This window comes from Euwallacea fornicatus, chromosome 3 (assembly GCF_040115645.1).
Source record: "Euwallacea fornicatus isolate EFF26 chromosome 3, ASM4011564v1, whole genome shotgun sequence".
Classification (NCBI taxonomy): Eukaryota; Metazoa; Arthropoda; class Insecta; order Coleoptera; family Curculionidae; genus Euwallacea; species Euwallacea fornicatus.
The window spans coordinates 2,058,743-2,076,034 of NC_089543.1; the positions used below are offsets into that span (position 1 = coordinate 2,058,743).

Below are 17,292 nucleotides of genomic sequence, written 5' to 3' on the forward strand. Positions count from 1 at the left end.
TAACTTTGCTCGCCACTCTACTAGAACAAAATATACAAATTTTTATTCAAAAATCAAACAAATGGTTCTTCACGAATCATAGTAAATATATATTTTTTTAATTAGATCATACAAATAATCTCTCACCCCTGTTAGCACTTCTGAAGTGTAATATAAAGTTTCGCATTATCCACGCCAACATTTAAAATGGTATCACAATTGGGATTCCATTAATTTTCGTCCGTTTCAACTTTCTAATGGTTACTTGACTCAAAACTGGATCTCGTAGATTTTGTAAATGAAAGTAATAACCAAATAGACGCTACGTGATTCCCATAGATTTGTTGCGGATTGAGGTTTAAAATCAGTTTCAACCACTAAAAAAGCGTACTTATTTCACAAAACTTCACGTTCACAACTAAGGAATCATTTCTCGCAATCGCTTTGAGAAGGGTTTCAAAATCTTTAATTTCTCTCTTCTCAGTCAAATCTTTTCCAATACAGGAGTAAACCGATTATGACTTGATTTGAGTTTATGAGCTTCTCTCAATTAAGCTCTTATCTTACTCTCATCTTAGCTAAATTTGCTCCAACAGAATGGTAAACTAATTCCGGATCGTCACAAACAGTCAAGAAATGGGTAAGGTTCGCCGGTCCGAATCTCTTGCGCGTATATTGAATCGGTTGGACAAGAGGTACGTATTAGGACACGAATTAACTTTAAAAATTGATATTTCTTCTGTCTAACCCTCACAACCAGGTCATATTCTTTGTAACTAAATCTAAGCCAAAGTAAATTTGAATAAATCGAACGAATAAACCCAAATAACTACAGACATAAAGCAGTAATCATAGAGTATCACCATCAATACCCTGTGGTTGAATGTCCAAAAGTAAGGCAAAAGCTGACCGATATATGCACGGCGGCGTTTTCTTTTTTGGGCAGTTCTTATTTTTATTAATACTGGTACGACTACATACATATGTGTATATCTTACTGGTTCTTCGGCTGGCGCAATTTTACAGTCAGTTAGGCATCGACAACGCGCAGTAACACTGCTCTGGTAACATTGGGTACCAACTCCTTATACAGAGACCCGGTCTTGTCCTTAATTGTGTCATTTTTGAGATGCGTATGACTTACCTTAAAGATGTTCGGAGGGTAAGTAAAGACTTCTTTACTTTTCACAGGATGGTAGTTTATGAGTGTGGACATTTCATTAAATACGAAAAAAATATTGAAACTTCTGTTTGTATTTCTTGAAGGTAGTTAGATATATATGAATGTGCCAAAATAGTTTTTGTTGTTGGGTTATTTACACACCTATATATTTATATACAATACAAAACTACAGTCAGTGTGGTACGTGCTTTATGCGATTTTTTTAGTTTTATGTAAAAATCATATATAAAACAATAAACGTTTATAAAAAATATACATTTATGCGTATGTACGCCAAATATAATAACAGCGAAAATTCAGTTCCGCTAGTAACTTTATTTTTTAAGAGCAATGAATCATTTACTTTTTATTACTACAAGTAGGTAATCTTACCATCGTGCATATTTAAAATTATTTACGCAATCAACTGCATCATGTACTGATATGAGTAATTATCATGTAACTAGCGACGCACTTTCGACTACAAAATTCGGTTGTTCAATTAAGAAGTCGCAAAGACACTAATGTAATTTAAAATGTGCATAAAAAGTGTGTAAATAGGACAGTATTATAAAAATCCATTCGATGTATCCGATGTCAGTCGCAAATGCGTTTATCACGCTTTAATAACCCCGCAAATATGTATAATTTGGCTCATCCTAACGGTATCAGAGGTAAAAATGTGCTATATGCAATAAATAAGGATTATATACATGATACTTTGCCAGTTATTGATAGATATCTATTTTTGTAAGATATATAATAAAATATGCGGATGTCCTGCATTCCTTTGGCACAGAATTCAATTGATTGGATACTATGTCATAACCAAGATCATCGATCATATCGGAAGAAATATCAAACCTGCGAGTACAGTTTAGAATCAGTAACATCCTTTAAGTTTATAAACAAGATATTTAATTATGAATACCTGGGGTCAGATTCCTAAATCTATGGAGAAGAAACTTTCGCGAGAATGGAAGCAGAATCTTACAGTTAACACACTCCTGCCATGTATAGTGACGGCACATATATGCAATTTTGACGAGGTTTTCCGGAAAAGCTCACATTTAAAAATCTTGGGCCATTTGCCTAGACTGATCCTAATAATAATTAAATATTAAAAAAACTTATGCCCGGTCTAGTTAATCATTTTGCAATTTTTTTTCTAAAGCGGATATAATTTTTTCGCGAACACTAGGAGTATTCTAATTCGATTTTTAAATTATTTGAAAAATGATTCTTGATACTTTTTGTTTAAGATGTTTTTCGCTAGAATTAAGGGTTGTTAAGAAAATGCATGAAGAGTATTGATATTTTTATTTTTTTTATTTAATAATTATACAGGGTGATGCTTAAATACTGTAGAAAACATAAATAAAATCGATTTTTATTTTAAAGCAATAGATATGTATTCCGCCCTGAACTAATTACCTATACAAAGTATTTAGGAATCAGCTTCTACAGCGGTTAGCTACTTATATAAAATCAGTCTGAGGCAGTTACCACATCTCGTGAAGCGTTTGACATTTGGTACACGTGTGTATACATTTAAATTATTCCGATTTAAACAATAATTTCCGCATTATTTTTCGACAGTTTTTCTGAAATGTACATGACTTTTTTAATAGTTCTTGTCCGAAAAATCATAAACACTATATACACAGATTACTGAGTACAACTTAAGTATGCTTTTTTGTTCCTAAAATCATCCATAACAGAGGGGACAACCAGATCTTTTTGTTGTGGCAACTATTTGGCTTTTGTTGTGATTATAATCTATTATTTTTTGAGCACAACGTAAAAATCTGATTAATTAACGACAACCTCGATATATGATAGGTGCTATTACTATTTTCGCACGAATAACTTATGTGATTTTTTTTAAATTCGGAATTTGATGGACTAATATGTTTAGTGTAAAGTTTACGGATGTATGTTGTTGCCATGACATTAACAATCGTTTCAACTCATCAGGATACCGTCTCTGAACAGTTAAAGAACCCATCTGCTCAAGTGCGTTGCTTATTTCGAGTTCGAGTCCTCAGTGTGAGTTGCTCAGAAGGGTTCTCGAACCGTTTCGTATGGTTTTCTGACTGGTTGGAGTAAATTTTTTTCTCAATTATTTTCAAAATTCAAATATGACTGAATTCGAATACACGCTATTGACTTAACGCGTTTACAAAAAATGAAGAAGAAACTAAAATCAATGAATTTGGTTACATTATAGTCGTTGTACTCTTTTTCTACTGTCTTTGCTGCGAAATTGCGGGGATTACCCGAAATAAACATTTTAATTAACGTGGATCCATAAAGAAAAAATTAACGTTCACATGCAAGCTAACGCACTTTTCGTGCGCAGATGTCTTTACGTTAACGTCTTCATAAATACTTTAGCTGTCTAACGTTAAACGATAGACCCCGCAATATAAAATCGTCTCGCTCGAATAGCCTTAAGACAACTCGTGCGTTTTAGTAATATATTTCTGCAATAATTTACTAATGGGATTATTGTCATTCTTCCTTAGTGAAAAATGAATCTAGTTCTGGTTTCTTATTCTCATGTGTAGTGTTAGTCTTAACAAGAGCATGTATTATTAATTATCAAAAAAACTTATAAGGTATCGTTGTGCTTTGTTCGCACTAAGTTAAACTAATCTCTCCGAAGTGAGTATAAAGCGAATATGTTTCTAATTTTTTGCTTTTTTTATTCTGAATTTTGATAACGCCTTTTTCTCATGTTACTTGAGAATATATGGCTTAGAAGAAAAATAATGATCATGCCACTAATGCTAAAAAATAATCGATAGACTAAGATTAAACCTGGGTAAACCTAGTAATAAGGTTTTTTTTTAAGCTTAAAAATGTTATAGTTAATAATTTCAACAATAATTGGTTTTCGTACTGCTCCCGTAATATAAATCCAACCAAAACCATTTCTGGCGCTATTCTCAGTATTCTACTGCATTAACATATATTCGAAGGCACTAATAGAGCTTTTCCCTCTATTTCATTCAAAATTATGAATAATGAGTATAACCTAATACTTGCACACGGGAGTGACTGTCGCTAGTCACTTGCCTTCCAATGGTGATTTTTAACTCAAACATGTTATAATTTAAACATCACGTGATTTGTAATATTAATATGATTTTAAAATCACGTGATCATTCAATCTCAAATGGCAAGTTGAAAGAAACCGTCTAAAATTACAGATTACACGACAAACTAAACAGTAGTAAAAGTGTAAACAGAAGTGATCTTCAAAATAAATGAGTCAAGTCACAAACAACGGTAACGCTGGTTGTTGCTCGTTGTGGCCTGTGATACTTGCAATTTGCATGGTAGCAGGGCTGGTGTTGCTGTTTAGTTGTTCTACAATTTCTCAGCAACATTTCCAGGCACACACCAGCGTTTCATACAATTCCCTCTTGTACAAAAGTAGAAACGTGCAACAATCATAACAAAATGAGTGATTCTGATTCTGCCATTGATATCTATTGTAGTGATGAAGAAGATTCTAGTGATGAAGAAGATTCCAGTGATGAAGAGGATTCTAGTGATGAAGAGGATGAGAGTGAATTTTGGTCTGATATCGGAAGTGAGATTGAGAGTGATGATAGGAGTGATGTTGAGAGTAATTCTAGCAGTGATTTAGATTTTAATATGGAATGGGAGGTAGGAGTTGCATATCCTTGCTCAAGCTCTGAGTCTGAATCTGACTCAAGCCACTCTCAATCAGACCTAAGTCAGTCTAATAACAGTCTACATCAATTTGAACCTGGTGCAAATCACTGTGAGCTTAGTTCTAATTCCTCTGAAGATTCCTATTCATATTTCGACACAGAACATGAAACTTCTTCTGAAGATTATGGTGATATGGATTACAGTGATTCTTCACTAGGTGAAATATATATTCCTCCTCCGAGCTTTAATGGCACTATTTCTGATGATGATTACTCTTCATTGGATGATGACATTCCTGATGAGAATGGTGATGCTTCAAAGAATAATGCTTATTTTAGGAAATATTCTGCCTCTGAAGGTGATGCTTCTCTTGTTAATTTCGACAGTTCTTCTGATAATGACAATTCTGCTGGGTCAGATTATGTTCATCCTGATGATACCTCTTCTGATTATAACTCTCATTCAGAAGGCAACAATCTTTCTGATCAGTGGACATCTTCAGATACTGATGATCATGATGACAGCCTTTTTCAGGCTGGCACCTTAAAGATGGATCAATATATGTGCATCAACCATTACTTAGCACTTAAGGCTCAATGCAAACATACTATTGATATTGTCCGGAAGGAACGCAGCTACCTCAAAGAATTGTTTCTTCTCCCAAATGGTCGATCTCAAAAAGGTTCCTAAAGATAGAGCCTCTCTTATTTTAAATCAATGTGAAGATTTATGTTTATTATGTCAACATTGAGGACTGAAAAAACAAAAATACAGTGCAAGAAATTTTATAAGACTTTACATGGGTATGTCAACATATCAATTGCCAAGGACCAAGCCAATAACTATCAAAATTGGAAGAAGTAGAAGCTTAGCACTATGTCAGTTCTTACCCTTAAAAATGCTCTTTATAAATTAATAATAGGTACTTCCAAAATTTTTAGAGTTGATATGATAGTATTTTAATGTTGTTAAGTATTTGTTAATTTTGATTTGCATTTCAAATTATTTTTCCCAATGTTCTGTTAAATTGCCCTTATCATTCGTTTTTTCACCTTTGTGACAAACATATTTTCAGAAACATTTTTGCTGCTGAGTATTATAAAAGACTGCTAGATATTGTGTTCAATAAGTATAATAATAATAAATTGGGCTGTGAAGTTACGCATAACAATTGTTAAATTAATGTTGTTAATTAAGACATGTTCAAATTTAATAAAAATGTTAATAGTTTAAAACAATAATGTTATTCCTAATAATAATTTAAGAATTGTTGTAACTTTTTAGTAAGAAATCATCAAAATAGATTAGGTACTTATGATGCCACATTGAAATATAAAATAAATATGAATTTCATTATCAAAATGTACAAGCCATTAAAGGCAAAAGTTGTTCCTAGATAGGTATAGTTAAATATATTAAGAACAGTTAATGCCATATATATTGGCAACAATAATTTTATGTCATAATGTTTGATATGTGTATATATTTTCTGACAATAAACTAATAACATTTTCTTTGCTTTGCTTTATTGTAATTTAAATATAAGATATGCTACTATGAATTAGCATAAAATTCAACGTATAACCCAAAAATTGCTAATTATATAAGGTGTTTTAGTTAAAATAAGAACTTTGGTAGCTATTAACGTTTTTTTTTGGGAGTACCCTCCGTGTGTGTTGTAAAACGCTTTAAACGTAGAACTTCTATTTTGTTAACACTGGTCTGCCTTTAGTAGTTGTCGCAACCATTAACCGTTTCCATACATAAAAACAAGCTTCAATAAATTTAGTAAATTATTACAACAGGCCAAAATTCTGAATTAAGAATTACTTGACTAAATGCCGATATAACTCATTTGTGGGTTTGCTAAAAGCAAAATGTCAATAAATGTTTATTTTCTAATAATAACATAAGAACAGACGTAAGTTTAACTCAACAACAATTGCTGCTACTATGGATAATACCTGCATATACATATGCACAAATGTGATATATGTGAAAGTTTGGTACAATCTATTATCGCATATATAGCCTTTTGACCATATTAATAACCTGAATATTAATTTTCATAATATTTATGAAATAAAGTTAATACACCAATAAAATTTTCACCTTGAAATGGCTTATTTGTAGGAGGTCCCATTATTCTAGCTTAATACTAACAACTTTGCTAATAATTGTCCGCCTAAGCAAATGTGGGGATACTACTAGCAAATATCTAGAAAATGCAGTCAGAGGTTTAAGAAATCTCAGGCAATTTCAAACTTTCAGTACAACTGAAGTTAATGAACCATTGAAGCAACAGGGAAACTCTAAAATTCATCGCAGAAGTTATCAGGTATGCATTGCATTTTTTTCTGACCAATATAAAAGTAAGAAGGAATTTAGCGGGCGGAGGGAGTTCCTCCACTGCAACTTACAAAAGGAGAGCTTGCAGCCATTTATGAGCAAGCTTTGATTAAGGGCGACACCGTAAAGTTAGATACTGGCGATAGTGGGCTTGTACAAGCGTTGGTGCATCACATAGATGAAGAAGAGCCAACAGAGACACCGAATGTTGCCAATTACAAGCATCATGACCACGACCCTCCTGCAGACCCGCATCCTAACCATGAGGCTGTAAGTGAAGATTCCGGATACTACTACTATTATTATCCTATAAAGACCTTTACTGATGAAATAACTTCGCAGCCTTCAGATGATCATTATGTGAGTATGAAAAGTTATGCTATGTGCTAAATTTACGGATGAACAATTTAGGGCAGTCACCATTTACAGCATTACCATCATTCCAAAGAGACGAGTACATATAAACCTCCATATACGTATCACTCACATCATCATCAGGTACGAAGGGGAGCATAAGCTATGTATTCTTCAGTAGATTTAGTTTCCTTTTTAGCATAACATAACAATTCAGCACCCAGAAGACAAAAAAGAAATGAAGCCGATGGAACATCCATTATTTATGGCGATCTCAGGATTCCTAGGTATGGCTGTAATGTACGTGGTGATGTCTCTTTTGCCCAAATTGGGGAGTATTTCGAAACCTAAAGTTGGAAATGGAGTTAAGAAAAAAGAACAACTAGATGACTTTGCCAGGTTTGCGTTGAATGCGATTGAGGGAAATTGTGCTGAAAGATTTGCATGCGAGCTGACAAAAACTGCTAGATCTTTTGAGTTAGAAGAAAATAGATTTTACAAGTATAATAAGATACGGATGTTAATATATCTAGCTTTACTGAACATTTTTTAGGCTATTAAAACGTGTTGCTCCAGGGACTTTCGGCAGATACATTAAAAATTCGGCCAAATATGCAAATAAGCAATTGCAGTGTACAGCAATTCCTTGCAGAAAAAAGAGGCCGAATGCTACCAACCCGACCCGAAAACCTTCCAATAAGAATCAGAACAAGAAGACTACGGTCAATAAGAGATTTTAGAAGCTACCAAAGCCATTCACTCTTTATTTATTAACTTATTTATTTATTATAGCTCTAAAGGAAATAAAACCGCTTAAGTATGCATGAATATTTTATTATAAGAAATAAAAATGGCAAAATAACTGAATGGGAGAATGTGTAAATAAATATTTTTAGCTGCAAAAATCGCATATACATTACAGTCTTAATTTTGTATCTCATTTAAAATACAGTTAACAAACTTATATACACGAAGAAATAACTTACTTAAAAAGACGAATACACAATGTTTATTAAAATTATACAAAGTAAATAAATGTACTTAAGCATAAAGACTTTATGATCATAATAGCTCAGATCTCAACTAATAATACAACGGCGAAACGGCAACTTAATTCCTGTCGATTATTTTTCAGAAACACAAAAAGAAATAAATCATTGAATGCCTAATTATTACCTGGAGTATTGTACAGATTTTCCTGAAGCGAAAAAACAAGTATGTCTGAAAATAGCTGTCAAGCAAATATTTGTGGAAAAATAGGCAGTATCGGCCAGGAACTACTTGCAAAAATTTTCCCAGTGAATATTATTACTGTATTGATACAAAAGTGAGAATCTACTCTTAAATAGTTTGTGTTGTAGGTATTTATATCAGTCGACTTGAACTCGAGACCCTCATCAAATGTTTCTCAAACTTAAAACTATATTTTCGGTACAGGGCTGAATCAGGCAATTAGAACATTTATCTTTTAACTTTTTTTTAGTTAGAAAGAAGTAAACTGCTATTTTCAACCCTGCTACGATGTACTACTAAAACGGTGCTAGAGAGCTAAAATATAATACAAAAAATAGTAATAAAGAATACACAGATATCACTAACACTGCCTTTGATAATACAAAAAAAAATAATACGAAATTACTTAGCCTATGAGTAAAAAAAATATAGATAAAAAATCAAAATAATAAAGCCAGAAATATGCAGTTTTTGGGAATATTAATGTAGAGAAAAATAAATTAATGAATGCACATGAAATTCCAAGAAGAGTGAATACTCTTTTAATATAAAAGAGTATTTTTATGACGATGCTAAACAGACATTTTTGTTTGCAACATTGATTGGAGCATGAATGTCGAATACGCGAGTGAATCGAGCGGAGCACGTGACTAACAATACAGGAATTAAAGATTTAATAAAAAATGTCCATTTAATATCGACAAAATACAGATAAAAATAAAAGCCGAGCATTCACAAACGACCTACAAATTGCTTCTTACTCTAGGAAGTGAAATACTAATCGTACAGGATAGCTTTTTGATCTCCATAAGATGCTGGATATGTTAGCTAGAATTGATTTAATGAGTGCTGCTTTATTGTTTTAGAACATACAAGGTTAAACTATCCTGTAGATTGTACAAAGACTATAAACTACTTATTATTAAGTAGAAATAGAACGATTTATATTATGTATTTAGGAGTAAACGATTGCCTACAGTGTTAGTGAAAAACTACTACTTATATTATTAATGTCGTGACGAAAATAAAAATCCGCATTTCTTGAAAAATCACAAACATCGAACGTTTCCTATTCTAAATGTACTAATTTTGTGTGTTAAAAAAATAATAAAATTTGAGCAAAATACTTCTTTCACATATTACTTTCGCGGTCAAGGAAATCGGATAATAAGTATTGCTAAAAATCTACTAGACGAGCTACAGTTGAGTACTTTGGTTTTCAAAACCATGCCATGGTTTTTACTGGAAACATGTTTTAATTTACAAGATTACTAAGAATACATAATATAATATATATAAAAGTACAGCACATATAAAAATACCCAAACATCCTCTAAAACCAACTATGGCTCTTTTTTGGAATGATTTATTATATATGGCACAAAAATGTATAAATTGTTTATGACTCACATAGACCATGAAGCTCGGCGTAATTTACTATGGCCCGGTGAAGAAACTCGTATTGTGCCTGCAGTAATTGAAGTTTTCAAAGAAGGGTAAAAACATTTTAAGTTAAAGTCATATAAATTAAATATTTAACGTTAGGAATATTTAATTTTAACTTTTTTTAAAGAAAAAAATTTGCGTGTTAGTTGCCTGAACATAAAGGAATATCAAAGATGTATTTTAACATGAAACGTGTTTTAATTTTAACTTTAACAGTTAACCGAACTTCAAAGTTAAAGTTCTAAGATTTGTTCAATTCTTTGTTGCTGAGAAAAATCGCTTTAAAAAACAATAAAATGGTTGTTTAAAATGAATGGATTATCTTATACTTACATAGGTGTTTATAAGAGCCTGTCGTTGGGATCTTAACTTCCTTGTAACTGTAAAAACATCAACCCGACGTTCCGTTCGCAGTTGCTGCACCAAAATACTAAGCCCCACAAACATTGAGCTCCTGTCAGAGCCCAAATTGCAATGAACGACCATGGAAGGAGAACACCCTGTCTTTATCATGGCCATTTGAGAGTAGTCGACTAATTCGATTAAACCTCTAGTTACTTCTGGGACCTGAAAATATTTTTTTTCTCAAATGTACTTAATGACAGTCACTAATCTCGTACCTCCCCGTCAACAGTAGGCCATCCATGGTATTGCAAGTGCGTGACTTTGTGTTCTTCCAGATCTCTTCCTTTCACGTAAAACTCTCTTCTGGTGTAGTAAGGACAGGTTTCGGCTTGCACGTACCTCACGGTGATATGGTCGTAAACAGCCTCAGAACCTTCTTCTGGCCAATACCTAGCGCATTTTCCTTCTCCCAACTCAGAAAGCATCACAATTACGCTAATTCCTTGCTCAGAAATCATCCGCCAAAAGTCGTTTATTGTTGATTCCATCGGGTCTTGGCTTATAATGAAAGATTCGCTATTGTCATATCCTTCGATGAATGAAGAGTTAATATAAGTGGAATGTTCTTTGCCTGATAGTGGGGTTAGTATAACCCTGTTTCTATCATAAGGAAGGACAGCATCTGATCGGTTTTTATCCCGGTTTTCTTCTCCACTGGCCACCGAGCACGATTTTCGATCCTCAAAAGCATTTATCATGTTTTCAAACTCATCTTCGAGCCTGCATTTATTGCCATCTTTGTCTACCTGGCGGAGTCGGTCTACAGAAGTCTTTAAATCGTTTACTGCGATTTCGGTGTCTCCATACTGGGCCACTTCCATTAGCGCGCGGTAAATAAATATGTATTGTTTCTAAAATTTACAAAAGAATAAGTGAAAAAACTTAAGGAAACCTTCTAAAACTCACCAAAGATTGCACTAAGAAATTTCTTTGGTGTCTTAAATCACAGATATTATTGAAAATAGAAACTTGTCCTTCCTCTCGTAGTTGTTGAAGCAGACAATCTAGAGCTACTAAAGTACCAGTCCGGCCAACACCAGCGCTGCAATGCACTAAGATGCAACCTTTTTCGATGGAATAAGCTTCATTGACTCTTTTGATGAATTTGATAATGCCGCTAGGGTGTTCGGGAGCCATGAAATCTTTCCAGACTAAATAGTGGTACTGGGTAATACGCCTTTCTTCTATGTCTTTTCCAGTTCCTGCTTTAACTATTTTAAGGTCTCTGACAATATAGTCCGAAAACCGAGTTTCTTGTACATGAATGACAGTTATTTTACCAAAAACTTTATCGCCGTCACTTTTATCTGGCCAATATTTTGCACATTTTGTCTTGCTGTATTCCTCCAAATTGGTTAGCATTAATATCATTTCCAAGTGCTGTTCCCAGATCATTCTCCAAAACTCATTTACTGTGGTATCCATAGGGCCTTGCGCACAAATAAATTTCTTACGTTCTTTATATCCCATTACAAAGTTGGCATTAATATAATCTGACCCAGCAATGCTGTCAACTTGAGACAACTTCACTCTTGTTTGGTCAAACGCCTTAATGTCTGGGTATCTGTTTTTATAAATATTTTCCTTGCTATCTGAAGCTCTGGTAGTGCGATCAGAAAAACGGTCTGGAAGAAGTTCAAACTCTTGTTGAAAACCATAATCTGAATCCCGATGATGCTCTACATAAGCCGCCACCAGTTCCAATTTGCTAATAGGACTTATATCGGGGGGATTCAAGGAAACCAACCTCTGTCGTCCCCGAAGATTCCTAAGGGACGTTCTAAACGTAATCATTTCAACTGCTTGTGCGTGCGCTTGTTTAGTATACCTGTGCAATATGCATAATACTCCAAGAAGAAACAGAATTACCACCATTAATACACACAAGACCTGGAATATCATACTTAAAGTTTCTGTTCTTGGGGCTGCTAAAACTTCTGGTCCAGGATTCATCATGTCTAAGTAATTGCTGTATGCTGCCAGAAATATCGGGTCCGAATTTCTGTGGACAATAATCTCCACAAATCCAGTGTAATTACTATTAATATCTAGATTTCCATCGCAAGGTGGCAATGGGTCACTGAGCATTTCATCTCTCCGTACACGATTCGCTATATCCCCAGCAGTTTTATTTAGCATCTTATCTTTTTGTTTGTCTTCTCTAGGGGTATTGTACGGTCTCAAGCCTATACACTGATCACATTCACTGCTTGAAATGTTTAGAACGTGATCATCGCCCAGAAATACCTCAGGATGAAAGCTAGAACTACTAAACATTTCCGCGACATAGGCACCGCCTTTAGGAGTACGGTGAGCCTCCTGATAACTCATGATCGTCAAATCTTCAGGAGAAGGAAGTTCTGAGAGCTTTTGCTGAGCTTCCATACGCACTAAATAAATTCTATAACAACATATCGGCCCGTTTCTTTCTGAGATTTTTGGTATAAAAAGCTTAAACATCCACTTTTCTTGCTGCTCCTCCATCTTTTTCCAGTGAATTCTTGCAAGTTTTTGCTTATCAGGCAAAGTGGGGGGCATTTGGCAGGATAATGTAACAGGGGTGCCACTTTTCCTTAGTCTTGTTACACCAGATATTTCCACTGTGTAATTGGTGTTAGGTGATACATTGTAAAATCTTGTAGATAAGGTAATTTCGCTAATGCTCGCTACTTTTGGGCCCCAGGTTACATTATCCATCTCACCTTGCTCGTTGACAAATCTGGCATTGCCTACTAAATGAACATTGTAAGATTGAATACTCCCATGAGGGTCCCGAGGAGGCTCCCAAGAAACATGGACAAAATTTGTATGGCTTATATTATCAAATCGGCACTCTACTGATGCATTTGAGGGCGGTCCGGATTGACCATCCATTGTGGTACCGTTAACTATTTCTGACCAAGGCCCACATTCACGACTATAGTCGCTACAGGCAGCTACTTGAAAACTGTAAGTTGTAGCAGAGTTTAAATCGAAAAATAGATACACAAGATCTGACTTAGCTGGTTGAACAGCTTCAAGTTTTTGGGACGTATTGTAGGACCTCATTATAAGGTTGTAGTAATGGATATGATCTTTGAATTTTTCTGGAGGTACTGTCCATTTAAGAGATATGGAAATGGAGGTGACTCCTGTTACTGTTATCTCTGGTACAAATATTGGTTCTTCATCCAACATTTTAAGAGTCTCACTGGTGGAATATGGGCTTTCACCTTGAGGATTCTTAGCCATAATTCTTACTGTGTACAATGAGTTGTTCTTTTCTACATTTAGAATTAAAGAGTTTTGAGTATTGTTTATATCGGATCTATAAAAAATCCATTCAGTATCATTTTCAGACTTATACTGCACTATATATTTAAGCTCATTGGGGCTATTGCCATCATTTAGAGTCCAGTTGAGGAATATTTTATTAGTGCCAATAGGTTTAATGACATCTATATTCACTTGGGGTTTATCAAGCACCAAAATTGCAGTTGACGCATCTGTGTTTGATATATCATTGCGAGCCACACAAGAATAAGTCCCATTATCTTTTTTAGTGACTTGAATTTGCAATGTAGAACTTGATACAGTATCATTAACAGATGTGGTGTTCCACATATCAAAAGGTAATGCATTACCATCTTTATACCAAGTTATTGAATCAATTGGGTAACCCTCAACAAAGCACTCCAAGTGAACAGTGCTGTAAATTTTTGTATAAATTGGGGGAGTGATTTTCAAAATGCGGACAAGCTTGGTTACATTCAATTCAATGTCAGACAAGTCTAAATCATTAGCATCTTGATTTGTTGCATGACACACATACTTCCCTACATGATTAAAATTTATATTTAGAATATGGAGTATTGACACCTCAAATTTATTTCCTGATTCCTTATTAATATTCTCACTCTCCATTTCTAACATAAACCTGTAACAAAAAGTATGTTCAGTGCCTCAAACAACGATGATCTGATAGTGGTAACATAAATAATTATAATTTCGTAAAGTTTGTGTGATTGCAGTTAAAATAACGTAATTAATTAGAATTAAAAGGGTAGTATGAATAGAAACGTTATCTACATGTTTAATTTCGATATTCGTAGGATTTTTATTTACAAAAATGTAAGCGTCAACAAAAAATTATTAGTTAAGTGCTCCTGGGTTTCCTTTAATGACAATTCCGTTCTGATGCATGTAACATCGTAACACAACTGGACAGACACGTTTTTAGAGTTCAATCACCTATTATTTGAGTGAACTTTGATGTTTTAGTATATAAGTTTCATATAATATTATTGGGAGGCATCCTTATACAGTTATTTGATGAGTTATTTTTTTTATAACTAAAAAGTAAATAGATTTTACTCAACTCATTTACGGTTTAAGAAAATATATAATTTCGTCATAGGGGCAAGTTCAAATTTTGTGATATACTATTGTTTAAGTATTGTTTGTCACATCAGGTTGAGGAATTTAATATATTCTAATGTTAAAGTTTTGGATCTAATTTTGCCTGTATCATGGGTGTCCAAGTCATTAAAGTTTCTAGTGGGAAATTACAAAAATTAATTGTATCTTCTAAATTTGGATCAAGTGTTCTTTTTGAGTTTTAATAGTTTTTCTAAAAATATTTTAGTCAAAATGACATAATAAGATCTGATGTATCCAACACATCCTAGTTATGTTTGACTAATATAATAGAAATGGAATACTGTGTATATAAAAAAGAAATGAAAGTGTTCCAAGAAGTTGTATGTTTTCACTCTGAAAGGTATTTGATTTTGTAAGAAATCAAAGAAAAATACAAAAATAGAATAAGTTAAAAGATGTCTGAAAGATCTAATGTATATATGGTCCTAGGACAAATACAGGGTGGTTCAAAACTATGGGATCGAAATTTTAAAAATTAATCAGTGCAACAATAGGAGATATTTGAGTATAACAATCCATATTTGAAAATTTCTTTCAAAGGCAGTATGGCTTTATGATGCTTTAAGATAGTTAAGTGCAAAAAATAACATTACAGTAGTTGTTCAAAACAAATGTAAATGTATAAAACTGCCCATCAAAATGTCTGTTACCAGTCTTTAAGACAATATTTAGCAAAAAATAATTAATTTGCATTGCAACAAGTTCAAGTACATTTTTAATAAATTACTACATGGGTTATTATAATTGAATGTCTTCTATTATTGCACTGAATAATCCCTAGAAGTTTGATTTCATAGTTCTAAATCACCATGAATAAGAGTTAGTTGTTTAATCTTTTAATTATACAAATCTTTAAAACATTTTTAAATCTTAGGAATTCACAACCAAACTTACCCATCCTGATCCGACACATTTTTCTCATTAAAAGTCCATAGCATATGACTCAACATCCATTTAGTTTTACATATAACAGTGACATTTTCTCCTAAGGGTAAGCGTAAAGGGTTCTCGTATTTCAGCACTTCAATGGTCATGTTTAGCTCTTTATCAACTTGCGAGAATTCTTCTGTGAAGGGTTAGATGCGTAATTATAAACTTACTAGTCAGTGTTTATTTACATATGGGCTGGACAAAACAATAAGAACTTCCTGTTATTGAAAGTGGTATGACATCAACACGAGTAATATTATAAGTTTTGTAAAGTGAGATACGACTTTTCATATAAGTTTATGTATTAAATGAAGTGAAGATCTACTTATAACAGACCTACCTATTGGATTTCCATAAACCAAAGGATACAAGAGCAAAACGATTATTGTGTACTGGCAAAGGGCTTGGCTTAACATGTTGAATTCCCTGTTAAGTACTATTCTAACTGGCACTAAAGTTAGTAATTAATGAGCACTAGGGTTCAAGGGAAGTTTAGACTTAATAACTTCATTTCGTCTGTACTATTATCGAAGATTCATTCGACATTTTTACAACTTTAAATTGCCGACTACTTTGTTATGGAAACCATATTGGAAATTGGAAATACTGTTTCCTGGGTTTGACAGAGGGAGACACCTTATTCAATGTTCAATAGTGGAGTTTTCGGGATTTTTTTGTGGGTTGCAGACACAGACTGCAGATGGCGCCACAAGTAACGTATTAGTATTTTTTTGTTTTCTTTGCTTCAGGATTATCAGTTTACCAATTTGCATCTAATAATTAAATTTAATACAGTAAATAAGGCGTTTAATGATTATTGTAATTATGGCAATAAAATGTATAAGGAATTCGCGTTTAGATGAATGTTTGGATTTGACGCTCCTGTCATCGAAGTATTTCTGTACTGCGTAATTTTTCACGGTAAAAAGCTCAACATTTCTAATTTGCAAATTTGTAGCATTTTAAACGTAATTTTAGTAATTTCTTATTAATTAGGGATACGAAATTCAATTAAAATAAAATAAATAAATCGTAGGCAGAGAGAAAGACGAGCAGTATTGAATGCGACCCACATTTCATTCAATCGAAATTTTGAACTGACCAATGAACGTATAGGCAGAGATACAACCAATGAAAAAGCCTTATTATGGGGTGATATATCTTTTGAAATGATTGACCTCGTGGGCGCCAGACGGGGTAAATTAAATTAGAGCGAATGCAGGCGATTTATAGAAAATTAATTAAACTGGAGGTACTAATCACCTAAAAACTCGAAGACGTGATTCATCCAAGTTGTGTAAAGTGTTCTCACGGTTTTAAACCCGAAG

The 17,292-nt window shown here is 33.5% G+C and overlaps 2 protein-coding genes across 4 annotated transcripts; one reads left to right on the forward strand and one right to left on the reverse strand.

Moving 5' to 3' along the window:
- The first annotated feature begins 1,005 nt into the window (after positions 1-1,005).
- LOC136350675 (uncharacterized) lies at positions 1,006-8,353 on the forward strand. Of its 2 annotated transcripts, none has more exons than XM_066302641.1 (6): positions 1,006-1,141; positions 6,962-7,166; positions 7,217-7,537; positions 7,589-7,675; positions 7,731-8,032; positions 8,085-8,353. In XM_066302641.1, exons 1-6 carry the CDS (start codon positions 1,131-1,133, stop codon positions 8,269-8,271), a joined length of 1,113 nt encoding a protein of 370 aa, XP_066158738.1. In that variant the 5' UTR covers positions 1,006-1,130; the 3' UTR covers positions 8,272-8,353. The 2 variants fall into 2 exon arrangements, with proteins under 2 accessions (XP_066158738.1, XP_066158739.1); XM_066302642.1 differs by having other exon boundaries at positions 7,607-7,675.
- Ptp69D (Protein tyrosine phosphatase 69D) lies at positions 8,350-16,955 on the reverse strand. 2 transcript variants are annotated; one of them, XM_066302635.1, is made up of 7 exons: positions 16,305-16,955; positions 15,929-16,100; positions 12,444-14,531; positions 11,522-12,383; positions 10,831-11,466; positions 10,544-10,777; positions 8,350-10,232 (listed from the first exon to the last, which is right to left on the reverse strand). In XM_066302635.1, exons 1-7 carry the CDS (start codon positions 16,378-16,380, stop codon positions 10,164-10,166), a joined length of 4,137 nt encoding a protein of 1,378 aa, XP_066158732.1. In that variant the 5' UTR covers positions 16,381-16,955; the 3' UTR covers positions 8,350-10,163. The 2 variants fall into 2 exon arrangements, with proteins under 2 accessions (XP_066158732.1, XP_066158731.1); XM_066302634.1 differs by having other exon boundaries at positions 11,522-14,531; positions 16,305-16,954.
- Between the last annotated feature and the right edge of the window lie 337 nt (positions 16,956-17,292).